The sequence below is a fragment of the Aotus nancymaae genome, unplaced genomic scaffold, assembly GCF_030222135.1.
Source record: "Aotus nancymaae isolate 86718 unplaced genomic scaffold, 86718_ANA_hifiasm-v0.15.2.pri h1tg000007l, whole genome shotgun sequence".
In the NCBI taxonomy this organism is placed as follows: domain Eukaryota; kingdom Metazoa; phylum Chordata; class Mammalia; order Primates; family Aotidae; genus Aotus; species Aotus nancymaae.
In genome coordinates, this window is record NW_026988418.1 from 66,319,226 (window position 1) to 66,335,503 (window position 16,278).

Sequence of the window (16,278 nt, forward strand, 5' to 3'; positions counted from 1 at the left end):
ATTTTAACACCGTCCAGTAAAAATTGGCATTGCAGCATTGGATCAGGTAATATTTACTTCCTAATTGTGTTGGGGGTGCTAACTTATGATGATGCAAAGAGCTTTGTGCTTTTTACAAGAAAGGAGTTAGGGAAGTATTGATAGCTATTATTTTTCTACCATGGAATAACTTATAACACATTTACAGATGAATATTTGGAAAATGATTAGAATAGCATCAGGCACATTGTGCTACATAAGTGTTGATTTAAACACCAACTCACACAGTCTTCACAACAACCCTATGTGGTATTGCTATTAATACCCCCATTTTACAGATGAACAAATCAAGGAACAGAAAAGTTAAGCAACTTCTCTAAGATAGCACAGCTCAGTCTGGCACCAAAGTCCACACACCTAACTGTTCTCTATATTTCCTTTTGATTTCAGGACCTAGCATGGTACAGTGTGCCTAACAGGTACACTCAATAAATATTTGTTTAATAAATGAAGGAACAGTTCTAATGAGAAAATAAAAGTTACCTGTAATCCTACCACACAGAGATTTTGGGATTCATTCTCTAGATATTTCTTCTAATATAAAAAGAGACTTTTAATCAAAATCATAACTTTTAGAAATCATTTTGAGGAGCGTAGATTAGGTATCAATGTGCAATATGTTTAACTTTGTATTTATTATTTTAAAAAAATTATAATTACAAGTCAATGTTCTTCCTTTAGGCAGGGGGAGGAGGGCAGAGGAGAGAAGGATAAGTCTTTGGTTAAGGGAGGAAGGGGAGTTTTCTAAAATATTCTGGCTCTTCTTATGTCCAGGAAGAGGTTGCAAAACTTAAGTTCGAAAGTTTAGAGACGGGCAGAGGAGTTTCAGGGATGAGATAAAAAAAAACTATACTTATTCGAGGTTGGGTATGGTGGCTCATGCCTGTAATCACATCACTTTGGGAGCCGAGGAGGAGGGTCGCTTGAACCCAGAAGTTCGAGATGAGCCTGGGCCACATAGCATGACCCTGTCTTCAAAAAAACAAAAAAATTAGCCAGGTGTGCTGGTGTATGCCTGTGGTACTAGTTACTTGGGAGGCTGAGGCGGGAGGACTGCTTGAGCCCAGGAGGTAGAGGCTGCAGTGAGCCATAATCATGCCACTGCACTCCAGCCTGGGTGACACAGCAAGACTCTATCTTTAAAAATAAAATAAAATTTGAAAATTATGCTTTGGCTGGGTGTGGTTTCTCACATCTATAATCCCAGCACTTTGGGAGACCAAGATGGGTGGATCATGGGGTCAAGAGATCGAGACCATCCTGGCCAACATGGTGAAACCCCGTCTCTACTAAAAATAGAAAAATTAGCTGGGCGTGGTGGTGCACGCCTGTAGTCTCAGCTATTTGGGAGGCTGAGGCAGAATTGCTTGAACCCGGGAGGTGGAGGTTGCAGTGAACTGAGATGGCGCCACTGCACTCCAGCCTGGCGACAGAGCGGGACTCTGTCTCAAAAATAAAAAAATTATACTTCTTTAAGTCAGTGTGTTTTAAAGTTTATCACTGGAATTATTTTCAGAAAATCAATTGGTAAGAGTTTTCTAAATGTTCCGAAAGCACAGCAAAGGTCCATGGTTTACAGCACAAACTAAGCTGTGTCAATGGGAAAACTGGATAAAAAGACAGTGCTAACCTCACCAAAGAGCAAGGAAAACCAGCGAAGATTGCTGGTAAAACACAGGCAGGAAGTTTCTCCAAATACTGCTTGACTCATACTTTCAAAAGGCTTTTTTCTCCCCCTAACTTTTAAAATAGTTTCAGGAAAACAAATTTGTAACAGCTGGTCATCAAATTCATGTACACTCCCAAAAGGACTCCATCCCTAAGACTGACTATAAATAATCCACCCATCTGGCTCTCGTAGGAGTATTGGATTGACTTGTTGCCCATCACAGTGTCTCCCTTCTGCCACCCCACAATGACAGGGTGAAGCCAGATGGCCTCACTGAATGGTATATGGTTACAGTTAGAGGCACTGCACTGTGGCTCCTCACATTTCTGAGATAAAGTTAGCTGATAGAATTACCAGAGCGTGATCAAATGCAGTCATTACAGCGGGAGCCTATATCACATTACCTTTCAAAATATTTTAATCTAGAAACACCATACACTGGATACAAAATTCATGAATCCCTGACCCCTGGGTGTGGCCTTCGACATATTATTCTGAGCCGTCTCCTATTTTCTTTCATGTGTAAATGGAATTCTTGAGCTAGGAATATAAGGAGAGAATGAGAAAATTAAAACAGCCAGACCAAGTGTTTTTGAATGCTCTTAAAAGATTAAAAAAGACAAAAGTTTGAATCACATCAGAAGTTCCCCATGTGGTCTTCAGAGCTGATTTCTTGCAGTTAAAGGAACCCAGAAGAAGCAGGCACGCCATGATTTTGAAGCTCCGTTTTTGTTCTATTATTCAACTGCAGTCATCTTCCAACTGTTGAAAAAAAGACGATTTAAAGGATTGCTTGTCTGTGTTGCAAGGCCCTTCAACTTGTTCACCCCGTGATATCCAGAGACTTCAGGATGTTGGTGAGTTTCTATGTAACTGCCATGGTTTGGCCTCTTCGTGTTGACTGCAGCACTGTGTGTGTTGGTTGAAGGCAGAGCAGCATATTGCTTTGTGCAGTACAAATTATTAATGGATCATGCACGTAAAGCTTTTAGCTGTACACTATTCACATTCTAAATGACAGATACAAAAGGAATAGTCAGAATTTGGGTTGTGGAATCATTGCCTCCAACAGCCAACTCTTACCGTGACAAAGTCAGTAGCGCTGATCTTAGAAGCGTAGGGTGTCGGACTTGCGAGTGTTACGTGGCTGTGCTACCTGGTTGGTACTTTAGTGGAGGGGCAGAAGAGGGTGAGAAGAAACAATGCCTGCTTTCTCCTCCGTGTCTGGGTCCTACACATCTCCCACAGTTTGCCTGGTTGGTAGAGGTTTAAACACAGAACAGAGGGTACTGGGAATGAGGTAGAGAGATTGCCACGGGAACATGGCCCCATAGTTTTCCTTTGGTGATGAAAACAATCCTCTCAATATGGAAAACTGTATTATCACAAAACGGGCTTAGTGAAAAGAAGAAATTCACCTACCAGCCAGAAACAATGATTCACTGACCATCTTTGGCCTCCTGCCACTAAGGTGTTTTGGCTTTCCCATCTGTAGAAATTCTTTTTTTTTTTTGAGACGGAGTTTCGCTCTTGTTACCCAGGCTGGAGGGCAATGGCGCGATCTCGGCTCACTGCAACCTCCGCCTCCTGGGTTCAGGCAATTCTTCTGCCTCAGCCTCCTGAGCAGCTGGGACCACAGGCACGCGCCACCATGCCCAGCTAACCTTTCTGTATTAGTAGAGACGGGGCTTCACCATGCTGACCGGGATGGTCTCGATCTCTTGACCTCGCGATCCACCCGCCTCGGCCTCCCAAAGTGCTGGGATTACAGGCTTGAGCCACCGCACCCGGCCCCATCTGTAGAAATTCTTAACTGAGTCCATCAGATTCCCAGTCATCCTAGCCGTAGTTACCTTCTTCTCTAAGTTGGCAGGTCAGTGAGCTTAGGCTAGCACTTTAGCATCAAAGTTAGACTTCATGATAAAGTAATCACATAGGGAAGAGCTGTCAGCATGGTGACCACCTTGTTCATTCCCACTCAGGGCCCGGCCTGCAGTGTTTTCACAGGCGGGGTCACTGTGATGTCCTGGGCCTGTTTGCTCAAAGTGTTCATCTCAGAGTGACTTGTGAGCTATTGCTGAGCATATAATGGTTAGGAGAGCTGCATAAGCAGGCGTGGCCTCAGATATAGTCACCTGGCTTCAGCAAATCACATTGGGATTCTACAGAAAGGTTCTGTTGGATTCTGACTGGAATCTCTTGGGATGTGCCTTTGGATTTCAAGATTCAGCTGAGTGTTGACGCGGGAAGATGTTCCAGTTCCTCCAGCTATCTGAAAGGAGCCCATTACAATGCTAAGGGTATGGATTGTCCTTTTCCAGAAAAATCCTCTTGATACTTTGCACACACACACACAAATAATAATAATAACAACAGAAGCTGTCTTCCTGTATGTAATGAGAAAGTTCCTCAGACTTCTGGTTTATCTTAATGGTATCTCACTCTTTTTTTTCTTTTCCTTTCTCTGTGTGTGTGTGTGTGGGTGTGAGAGACAGAGAGAGAGAGAAACAGGGTCTCGCTCTGTCACCCACGCTGGAGTACAGTGGCGTGATCTCTGCTCACTGCAGCCTTGACCTCCTGGGCTCAGTTGATCCTCCATCTCAGCCCCCAAGTTGTTGGGACCACAGGCACTTACTACCACTCCTGGCTAATTAAAAAATTTTTTTTGTAGAGACAGGGTCTTGCTTTGTCGCCCAAGCTGTTCTCAAATTCCTGTCCTCAAGCAATCCTCCTGTCTCAGCCTCCCAAACTGCTGAGATTATAGGCATGAGCCACTGTGCATGGCCTCTTTTTCTTTCTCTTAGGAGCCAGAGCAAAATTCAAATTTTATCAGTTTTAATAGAATTATATTCTAAAAGTGGGAATTTGGCCAACAAAGTATCTTTCCTTCCTATACAAGAAGGGCATGGAGTTTGGCGATCAGCTCCTGAAAACATAAAGAAAGCATGAGGATAACTTTGGGGCTGTTGCTTGGGTCATTAAAAGTCTTGCAAAACCAGAATGTTTTCTTCTTCTACCCTTCTCTCTGTAGGCATTTAAATATACTTTCAGGCTGGGCACAATGGCTCATGCCTGTAATCCCAGAACTTTGGGAGGCTGAGGCAGGTGGATTACTTGAGCCCAGGAGTTCGAGACCAGCCTGGGCAACATGGTTAAACCCCATCTCTACAAAAAAATTAGGTGTGGTGGTGTGTGCCTGAAGTCCCAGCTACTCAGGAGGCTAAGGGAGGAGGATCAATTTAGCCCGGGAGGTTGAGGCTGCAGTGAGCATGGTGGTGTCACTACAGTCCAGCCTGGGTGATAGGGTGAGACCTTGTCAAAAAATAAAAAAAAAAAAAGATACTCTCTCTTTTTTTGTTCTAAAAAATTAGACAATATTTTGTTTTAAATTGTTCAGAGATTTTTTGTTTGTTTGTTTTTGAGACAGGGTCTTGCTCTGTTGCTCAGGCTAGCGCGGTGGCACTATCTCGGCTCACTGCAACCTCTGCCTCCCGGGTTTAAGTGATTCTCCTGCCCAGTCTCCCAAGTAGCTGGGACTCAGGGCCTGGATAATTTTTGTACTGTTAGTAGAATTGGGTTTCAGCATGTTGGCCAGGCTGGTCTTGAACTTCTGGGCTCAAGTGATCCATCTGCCTTGGCCTCCCAAAGTGCTTGGATTTACAGGAGTGGGATTATAGGAGCCACTGCACCTGGCCTGATTTTTTTTTTTAACCTTCAAATATATTTATTTACAGGTTGAGTTTTAAAATTGTCTTAAAGTTCTTATAGAGATTATGTTTTACATATGCAGTTCCTTCCTTTATCCTCTAAATAACCCCATGGATAAGGAGTGCCTCACCTCTTGTCCTGGGCATCCTTCAGTATCCCAATACCGAAACTGGTTTTGTTTTTTCATTTTTCAACAACAATGTGTGGAATTCTCACTGTGCCAAGCACTATGCCAAGTACTTTACATGCCTGATCTCAGGTGTTGCTAGTCCTGTTTTTCAGAACAGGAAACCGAGACTCACAAGAATTAAAGAACTTGCCAGATGACACACAGCTAGAAAGCAGGGAAGCCAGAATTCAGGTCCGTGTCTCTCCACTCTGCTTTCCGGCCGTGCCTTCCGTGTCTCTCCACTCTGCTTTCCCGCTGTGCCTTCCACTTTCTTGGGAAGGCTTTTCCCTTGTTCTTCAACGTGGGTTAGAGTAGCCTATAAGTCTACTCATGAAAATGTGCCTCACTTTACAAAATATTGCCCTCTATGAATGATGTAAAATCATCCTACAGTGATATTCTCCTTTCTCTCCACCCTCTCTAAACAGAGAATCTTTTTGATTTGGGTCTCTAATATTGGCATGTGACTATAAATTAAGATTTTTGTACAACGTTTCACAGATGCTTTTACCACATTTAGTTTGTACTCCTTTTTTTCTTGGACGACTTAGTTAAAAAAAATTTTTTTTGGGTCAAACATGCGATTTTAGCTTTTGAGGTTACCTAATAAATCACTGATTTATAGACTCATAAAAATTTGGTTGGAGAGAGAACTTCAGAGACCTGCTCACCCAACCTCATCATTGTGTGGGAAAGGGAGGCTGCCAGAAGCTGTGGTCACCCTGGGCTATGCTCCAGGGACGACGGAACCTCAGTTAGCCCAGCTAAAACTTGAGATAATTTTACTACTTCTGAGGAATCATCCCAAAAGTTCACAAATCAGAAAGAGATATCTGAATGGGTGCTTTAAATTTTGAGAAAACAGGACTTAGACCAAATGGCAGCTGATTTTACTCCAGCCATTTTCAGGACCATCCCCAAAGACTCTGGTGCCACCAGCCTGCCACCTGGAATGTGGTGACTGGCGGGGGTTGCTCAGGGAAGGCAGCCTCTCTGACTAGGTCCCTGCCCGAGTGTGAATTAGGAGAGGGCCATTTGGCTGCAGACTGGCCTCCGGGTGTTTGAAAGCCTATTTGTCTCATGGTGACATTTCTTTTTCTTTTTTGGAGATGGAGTCCCACTGTGTCACCCAGGCTGAAGTGTAGGGGTGCTATCTCGGCTCACTGCAATCTCCACCTCCCAGGTTCAAGCGATTCTCCTGCCTTAGCCTCCCCTGTAGCTGGGATTATAGGCGTGTGCCACCACACTCGGCTAACGTTTTGTATTTTTAGTAGAGATGGGGTTTCGCCATGTTGGCCAGGCTGGTCTTGAACTCCTGACCTCAGGTGATCTGCTTGCCTCAGCCCCCCAAAGTGCTGGGATTACAGGTGTGAGCCACTGCACCTGGCCCCTTGGTCATATTTCTGCAAGTCCTTCTCTGCCCTTCTCAGACATGCAAGGGAAAGTCAGGAGAAGGTGAGAAGGAGGTTTAAAGGAACAGGTGACAAAGTAGCAAAATGGAGAGGGTGGGTGTTACGTGTGAGCGAGGCTGGCTTCCACCGCCACACAGCTTAAAAGATTGTCAGTGATGTGTGGACAAGGCGTGGCTCTGGTGGTTAAAAAAAAAAAAAATTCAATTCTTTACTTGAATCCCAAGCTCTTATTTTGGGAGAATAAACTCCAAATAGTATCTCCTAAGGGAGGTTGATAAATATTTGACCATTAACTGTAGACCAATGTCTCCCTCAAAATGTAATAAATGAAAAATGAAAAATCTAACACTCTCCTTTTTTGCCCGTTGCTTGCTTTTATCCTACTGATTGTGTTAACATAGTGTGGACTGAGGATGGGTCAGCTTGTGGCTGAGTTGTCTGCCTTCCTGTTTGTAACTGAATTTTTCCAATTAAAAAACATCCCCTTTGTTCTGGTATAGTTGTATACATTATTCCAATATTTTTAACAATGAGGCTGTTCTCATTTCACACCGAACAGCACACAGTGAAGACGGTCAGTGAGAACCAGAGCTACTGTGAAAATTGACAGCGGCCAGCTCAGGCGGCAGAGGACGAGAGAGGGCGGGCTGCACCCACATGGACGAGGCCGATTTTTCACAAGACACGACTTATAAGCAGGAGGATTTGCCTTATGATGGGGACCTCTCCCAGATTAAGATATGCAATGATTACAATTTTACCTCAAAAAAGGATGCCCTTGAAGTTTCAAATCAAATTATTTTCATAGCAGACGACCCTCAAGAGAAGGCTATGCATAATGAGACTTGTGGAAATACAGCTATGACCATGCCCCTGGGTAAAATGACTGAAAATGCTGCCAGTGAAAAAAGTGAGGAAGAGAAACAACGCACTGCAACTCCTCATATTCCAGCTAAGGAAGGAGATGCCTCTAAGTCAAGCATTCCAGATATTTTACTCCATCATCTTTCCAAAGAGCCGTTCTTAAGAGGTCAAGGCATTGATTGTGAAACCCTCCCAGAGATCTCAAATGCTGACAGTTTTGAAGAGGAAGCTAATATTAAAAATATGATTTCATGTTATATTAAGAATTCTCGGCCAAAAGAACAAACTCGAGAATTCACTGACCAACTCAACCCCCAAAGGGATGGTGAAAACAGTGATAAGCCCAGTTTTCCCACCATGACAGAAGAAAATACCTCTGAATTAGATGAGCCAGTGACTGCTGGAGATAGCGGCCATCAAGAAAATGTAAATGTTTTAACTAAAATCAAAGGTCCAGGTGATAAACAAAACGGTTGTCAAGGGCAGGCTCCCCAGAAACAGCAGAGTGAAAAAGCAAGTTCGGGCAACAGGTTCAAATATGGCCAAGGTCAAGTTCATTACCAGCTCGCTGATTTCTCTAAGATTGCTCCCAAAGTGAAAATTCCTAAAGATGAAATAGTTGATAACCCACTTGCAATAGCTAAACAAGCCAGCTCTTCCAAGTTGAGAGATAAACCTGCTCTTGTGCAAGATATTTTAGAAACCACGCGTGAGTCACCCTGTGCTGAAAAACACCATCAAGAGCAGAAAAGGGAAATCACTGAAACTTCACAACAAATCCAGGTAAATGAAACTGTCTCCTGTAAATACACTAATTGGGACCCCTGCTCATCTCTTTGAGTGTGGGATTTGGAGGGTGAATAGAGCTTGGTTCTAGTTCCAAGGTTTTATTCAGCACCCTGGGTCACCCTGTGTGAGTGACATGGCCGCTCAGACTCTCGATGTCCTCATGAGAAGCATCAGGGGCTATGCTGACAAAAACATATAAGAGAATAAAATCCATATTCCGCAAGCCGGAATTTGACTCTCCTCACTTAAACTTAGCTGCCTTTCCTCAGGAGTCATCCCCAGTTCCCTGGCTGGTCCCGAACCTCTTAGGCCCTGAGCTCTCTGAGTTCCTGCCTTGCATGGCAATCCCATCTCCACTTACCAAAGACCTGCTCGTTTTCATGGCCTCCTTCAATTCCCCCTTGGGCCACGTAACTTTTCGGGTTCCCAAGTCACGAGCTTTCCCACACTTGTCTGTTTAGTCCTTTCATCAGCGTGTGTACCTCACCTGCTTTGGATCATAAGAACAGAGGCATCTTCTTCCTCCACTAGATTCTCAGGCTCTGGGCAGCAACTGTATCTTTTTGGCTTTCCATTGCCTAACTTCCTCCAGAGGCCTAGCCTTGTGTCATATGTACATTATGCCCTTAGTTATTAATGCTAAGTTGAATGGAATGAAGATCTTTAATAATGGATTTCAAGCTTGTTATCTTGGTAATCATTTGGTATAAAACTTTGTTAATGGTTAATTTATGCTATTTCCCCCTTTCCCTTACCCCATCTTCTCACAACCCCCTACCAACTTCCCAACATGCTGAGGCTCAGGACCTCATGGATTATTGAGGCCCAATAGTAAGGTAAATCCATATTAATAATCAAAATAAACATTTTAGTTATTTGACACTTTGCCTAGACTGCATGGTCTTTCCTTTGAGCCTTGTTTGAAGTGTTCTGGACTGAATCACACTGCCTGTCTCCATTTCTATTCTCTCTCTCTTCTTTTCTGTAACCTAACCTTAGAAGTAATTTTTCTCTTTTCTTTCTTAAAATTTCCATTTCCATTCTCATTCCTTAGCTCCCCTCTCTTTCAACTGAATGCTCTGGGGAGTTTGAGCAAAACCCCCTACATCCACACCTGAGCCAACAGCCCACCTGGCCATGATGGGGATGCTCTCTAAGTCTGAGAGAAACCTACATTCCCATGGTATTGGGAACCGTTGGGATTCCTCGTCGTAGTTGCAGGAGAACATCCTCGTTGTGTCCTGTTCTCAGTGCCTGTGGTTAGCAGGAGCAGATGGATATCAGGCTCATCTTTCTCTGGTATGGGGGTTTGAGGTCAGGTATCTGATTTTTTTCTAGTCCTGTCAATTCAGATTGGAGAATTGGACACTGCAAGTTTTATATCCATCATATAGTTGAGATCCTCATAGTAACTCCCTGAGGTAGGTTCACTTGCTATTCCCATTTTCCTGCCAAGGAATTGGAGGCTTATAAGTGGATGAGGCAATTGCTTGGGTCGCCCAGCAAGTAAGTGTCAGAGTGGAACTCAGCCTTGGCATCATGGCCCTGGCTCTTGACTACAACACTGGCTGCGTCTATGATGACCGAACATGTTAAGTCATTATGAATAGTGGTGTCATTGATCAATATCAACAGTAATGTTTTCTTAATCTTTAATTGTGCAGATGGAGCCTACAGTACAAATCCACCAAGAACTTCTCAAAGGTACTAATATTTTAATGTTTTGCTTTTGTCTTTTTGAGACAGGGTCTCACTCTGTTGCCCAGGCTAAAGTACAGTGGCACAATCTCAGCTCACTGTAGCCTCGACCTCCTGGGCTCAAGTGATCCTCCTACCTCATCCTCCCAAGTAGTCGGGATTACAGATGCATGCCACCACACCTAGATAATTTTTTTTTTTTGTAGAAGTGGGGTCTCACTTTGTTGCTGAGGCTGGTCTTGAACTCCTGGCTTCAAGAACCGCCTGCCTTGGCCTCCCAAAGTGCTGGGATTACAGGTGTGAGCCACAGCGCCTGGCCTAGATATACATTTTGAAAAAAGTATTTCTTCTAAAAAATAGCAAGTGGTGGTGACTGCAACAGATTTCTGTTTTCGGTACTTAGTAAAACTGTGATAAGTTGAGATGAATGGTAGCCCAAATGTGTTCCTTCTTGTATAGGAATAGAATCTGAGGCAAGTCTCTCTAAGTTGTCACCAACCTCTCAGAAAGGCACTTCCTCAAGTTCTCCTTACATATTTCAAAAGTTATCCCAAGGGAAACAGATGTGTCAGAAGTTAAAAGAACAGACGGATCAACTGAAGACTAAAGTAATACTTAGAAAGCTTGTTATAAACAATATAAGTAACCAAATTCATACATGAGACGCCATGCTATTAATGAGAGACTGGAATTTTTTTCACTGCAGGTACAAGAATTTTCCAAAAGAATAAAACGGGATTCTCCTTATCATTTGCAAGACAAGAAGCTGGTAATAAATTTCATCCTGTTGGAAAATCTTGATTAGAGGATTTGGCTTGGATAAAGACGAATGTCTTTATAGTGCCAGGCTTTCTCGACAGTGGTGGGAGTGGAAATGTTTTGCTGAAGATTAAACCATCTTTGTTTACAGGGCTAATTAAAAGAGCATAGAATTCTGTTTTTGTATCTATTTAGCCCTCTTTCCTTCTCAGGGGATCTATTACTCATGGCTATTACTCCTTGCCAGTTACTCGTAATTAATCTGACACCACGGTAGGTTCAAGAGAAGAACCCATAATCAGTTACAAAGGGTGCGCCTGTCATGGTTGATGGGTTCTGGTGGATTGAGGTTATAAAAATCTCCATTATTTGGAAATTAAATATAATTTTGAATACTCATAAAATCAACCTCGAAGCAATGTTTTTCAGGTCAAATTGTTTTACTTTCACATCCTTGCTAGTTGCTGCATTTAATCAAACCATTAATTTATGTCAGCACCACAGCAGCCTTGTTGTCAGTGCCAGGGTCATGGGAAGAGGGGTGGAGCAATAGGATGAAGGCTGAGGCTCGGAGAACCAGAAATTTGCTGACATCGAAGATGCACTTGAGGCTGTTGGCTCATCAACAAGGCAGGAGGTCAAAAGTTCTGACACAGAAACAAGCAAGGTGCTTCAGAAACCCAGCAGCAGGGACAAAAACTGGGGGACCCACATGCTAAAAGACACAGTTGATTATTCACTCATTCATCATATTAATTAAATCATTCGTTCAACAAACATTTGTCAGGTATTTTCTACGTCCCGGACCCTGTAGTAAGCACTAGGGATTGAAGATGAAGAAACAATCCTTTTTCAAGTGGCTCGTAGTCTCTTAGGAACAATGGACTGGTAAACAGGTAACTAAAATGCAGCTGGAGAAATGTTACAGAGAATGCCGATGGCACCTAGAAGAGGCTTACCCTTGCCGGTGAGGGGACATGTCAAAGGCTTCCTGGAAGTCACTTCTGAGCTGGGTGTTACAGGAGGAATAGGGATGAGCTTGGCAGAAGGGGACCAAGGGGTATTCCAGAAAAAGGACACAGCAGGTGCAATGGCACAGGGGTGAGGAAGTGCTGCCAGTGTGAGGGGCTGTGGGCACTGTGATTTACCATACTGTGCTTGGGAGCATGCAGTGACACAGGGGTCAGGAGGAGATGGGAGAGGTGGACAGGGGTACATCATGAAGGCCCTTAAGCCATGCCAAGGAGCTTGGATTTCATCCTGAGGCTGAGAAATTGGGCAGCATTGAAGGGTTTTTTTTTTTTTTTTTCCCGAGACAGGGTCTCATTCTGTCGCCCAGGCTGGAGTGCAGTGGCATGATCTCAGCTCACTGCAATCTCTGCTCCCTGGGTTCAAGCGATTCTCCTGCCTCAGCCTCCTGAGTAGCTGGGATTACAGGTGCACACCACCACACCTGGTTAAATTTTGTATTTTTAGTGGAGACCAGGTTTCACCACATTGGCCGGGCTGGTCTCAAACTCCTGCTTTCAGGGTGATCCGCCTGCTTCGGCCTCCCAAAGTGTTGGGATTACAGGTGTGAGTCACCACACCAGGCCTCATTGAAGGTTTTCAAGCTGACAAGTGGGAAGCACTGTGGGGGCAAGGCTGAAGGCACAGAGATTGGTTAGGGAGCCAGAGTCCAGGTAACAAGTCGTGAGTGCCTGAATCAAGGCTGGCAATGAGGATGGAGATGGGGACAAATCTGGGGGTTTAGGGAGATGGTGGCAGATGGAAAGGGCTGACTAGAGGAAGGAAAGAGGCTTGGAAGAGCTCCAGGTTTCTGACTTGGGTAATCAAGGTCAGGAATAAAAGTAGAGGATCCCATTGAGAATGGGTGTGGAAGGCAGGCAGGAGGCAAGATGTCAAGTTCAGTTTGGGGCATTTTGAGTTTGCACTACCTTTGGGACATCCAAGTGGAGAGGTCCAGTCGGCACTTAGACCAATGGATCTGGCCTACAGAGCTGTTTGGGTGAGAAATGTAGATTTGGGCATAGTTATGGGTTGATGCTCTGGAGTGGATGAGGCGGACCAGGCAAAATATGCAGAGTAAGAAGTGAAGAGTGTCCAGGAGAGACTCAAGAGAAATGGCAGCTGGGGAGAAGCAGAGGTGGAGAAGCCAAGAGAAAAGAGGGTTTGAAGGAGAGGGGTGTGGACCCAAACAAGGAGTGCATTGGATTTGGCAATCAACAGGTTATAAGGGTCCTTGGCAAGCCTGATTTTGAATGAAGTGGTAAACCTGGAAGCCAGATTGCAGGGATTTTGGAGTAAACAATAGATAAACAAGATCTCCAGATAGCTAGGATTTCAGAAATTGGAAGAACACAGAATTTTAAAGGGCTAAGCAAAACAGAGAAAACTGGTTCAGGCATGAGCCTTCAGAAGCCTTGATGTGGGAAGTTGCTTCCTGATGCTATCAGGTATGTGGGGATCCCTGCTGACTCAGAGGAGCGTAAAGGTGGCTCCTGACAGTATCAGCCAGGGGTCTGGAACATCTGGGCCCAGGTGGTTCAGTACTGAAAGAAGCCAGACAGGGCTACAAGCAACTGCCTCAGTCCGAGCAGCACCACACAGCAGGAAGCATTTGGGTTTTGGAGCAGATGTCCCACTTCCACTTACTGGTTACACAGCTGTAGACATGTTGCAGCACGTCTTCCCTCTCAGAGGTGTTACGAGAATTCAGTGATGCACATTTCTGCCTAGAAAACCGTGCCCTATCTTCTGCAGCATAACACAATTTAAGATCTTGAATTAGAATTCATAATTAGCTTTTTTCCCTTTTCTTTTCTGAGACAGAGTCTCACTTTGTTGCTAGGCGCCAGGCTGGAGTGCAGTGGCGCGATCTTGGCTCATTGCAACCTCCGCCTCCTGGGTTCAAGCAATTCTTCTGCCTCAGCCTCCCGAGTAGCTGGGACTACAGGTGCGCACCACGATGCCCAGCTAATTTTTGTATTTTTCAGTAGAGACAAGGTTTCACCATGTTGGCCAGGATGGTCTCGATCTCTTGACCTTGTGATCCATCCACCTCGGTCTCCCAAAGTGCTGGGATTACAGGCGTGAGCCACTGCGCCTGGCTGCTTTTTTCTCTTTTCTCCCTTGAACACCTAATTCCCCCTCATGGCTTCACCTGCCATTTTCAGGCTTCCAGTTCCTTAATTTCTTGGCCTAACTTCTCATCTATAGCACAAATGTTTGTGTCTATCTCCACTTTGGGCAACCCACCCTCACTGCAAACTCTGCCTTGTTTGCAAAGTTGCAAACTTGTCCAGCATTGATATCTTCGAGCCTGTTAGCCTTTCCAAATTCCTCAGTTCAGTCAGGTCTACCACATTCTTCTCACTTCCCAAGCTTAGACACTCAAGCATTCTCTATGAGATTTACAGTGTCATTCAGGGTTCTGACATGGGGAGCCTGAGGAGAGCTGAACAAAGGCATTATTTTACAACAATGTGGGCAAGGCTAAGGGAAACCAATGAGGGATGGAAAAGCATGTCCTGGAAGGACCCTGGGGAGCTCCCCTTTGTCCTGAAGGAGCAGAGGAAAAGCAGGTCCTGGAGCCTAGAGAGCTGTCACTGTGGGAGTAGCTGACAAGCCCTGTGGCTTTTGATGGAGAGACGGAGTCAACTCCATGATGGCACAGGGAGGAAAAAAACCACTCCCATCTCATCCTCCACCACCTCTCTCCTGCTGTTGCCTTCCACTGACTAAAAATAAGCAAAGCCAGGGCACAGGGGAGCCTGTGGTGCAGTCCATTAAAAGTCAGCACAGAGAAAGATGGAGGATGAACCGGGGAGAAATGAAAAGTACCTGCCACACTTACCATTTTTTATATACCCTTTAGCCAATATGTTTCCAAACTCTTGTTTATTTATTTTTAATATTAATAAGAATTGGTTGGGAGTGGTGGCTCCCGCCTGTAATCCTAGCACTTTGGGAGGCCAAGGCAGGTGGATTACCTGAGGTCAGGAGTTTGAGACCAGCCTGGCCAACATGGTGAAACCCTGTCTCTACTAAAAATACAAAAATTAGCCTGGAGTGGTGGTGCACACCTGTAATCCCAGCTACTTGGGTGACTGAGGCAGAATTGCTTGAACTTGGGAGGTGGATGTTACAGTGAGCTGAGATCGCACCACTGCACTCCAGCTTGGGTGACAGAGCGAGAGACTTCGTCTCAAATAAAAAAAAATTAATAGAATTACTAAGCTGTTGAGTATGCACTATACTCCTGGCACAATGCATTATCTCATTTAGCTTTTTAAATATGAGGCAAGGAGTATTATCTTAATTTTACAGATGTAGAAACTGAAGCTTAGAGAGTTCAAGTTTGCTAAAATCATACAGTGAGTAAGTGAGAGAGTCTGAACTTGAACCCAGTTGTGCCTGATCCCGTAAGCTCACCGAGGTGTGTTTCTGCCCTGGGCAATTTCTCTCCTGGTCCAAGCCCTCCAGAGCATCTTTTAAGCCTGACTTAATTTGCACTCCATCCACTGGGCCTTGGCAAAGGTATCTATCATCTATCTATCTATCTATCTATCTATCTATCTATCTATCTATCTATCTATTCCCAAGCCAGAGCTCTTGAGCTCATATCTACATCTATAGATATAGACAGATAGAAAGAGAGATGGAGTCTTGCTCTGTCGCCCAGGCTGGAGTGCAATGGCATGATCTTGGCTCACTGCAACCTCTGCCTCCCGGGCTCGAGTGATTCTCCTGCCTTAACCTCCTGGGTAGCTGGGATTACAGGCATACACCATCATGTGCAGATAATTTTCGTATTTTTAATAGAGTTGGGGTTTTCAGGTTTCATCATTTTGGCCAGGCCAGTCTTGAACTACTGACCTCAAGTGATCTGCCCGCCTCAGCCTTTCAAAGTGCTAGGATTATAGGCATGAGCCACCGTTTCTGGCCTTTGGCAAAGTACTCTAAGTCACAGTCTCTTATCTCAATGGAATAACATCTCTAAGACCAGGGACAGTGCCTAATATAATTTTTTAATCTCACACTTCTGGTCCAGGGGCAGACACAGGCAGTGCTCAGGGAACGTTCAGTGACTGGGGATGTGAGACTGAAGCCTCCATACATCTTCAACATGTCCTGCACAGTTTAAACATTTATCTGCCCAAGGCTGCATG

General features: G+C 44.5%; 1 protein-coding gene across 1 annotated transcript in view; it reads left to right on the plus strand.

Moving 5' to 3' along the window:
• Nucleotides 1-2,193: 2,193 nt before the first annotated feature.
• Nucleotides 2,194-16,278, plus strand: part of AKNAD1 (AKNA domain containing 1) — a 41,435-nt gene continuing 27,350 nt past the window's right edge. The window contains exons 1-5 of the mRNA XM_064372749.1: nucleotides 2,194-2,565; nucleotides 7,557-8,644; nucleotides 10,315-10,354; nucleotides 10,808-10,956; nucleotides 11,055-11,117. Of these exons, the coding sequence (XP_064228819.1) occupies nucleotides 7,655-8,644; nucleotides 10,315-10,354; nucleotides 10,808-10,956; nucleotides 11,055-11,117 (1,242 nt within the window). The 5' untranslated portion in view covers nucleotides 2,194-2,565; nucleotides 7,557-7,654. The remainder of the gene's footprint in view (nucleotides 2,566-7,556; nucleotides 8,645-10,314; nucleotides 10,355-10,807; nucleotides 10,957-11,054; nucleotides 11,118-16,278) is intronic.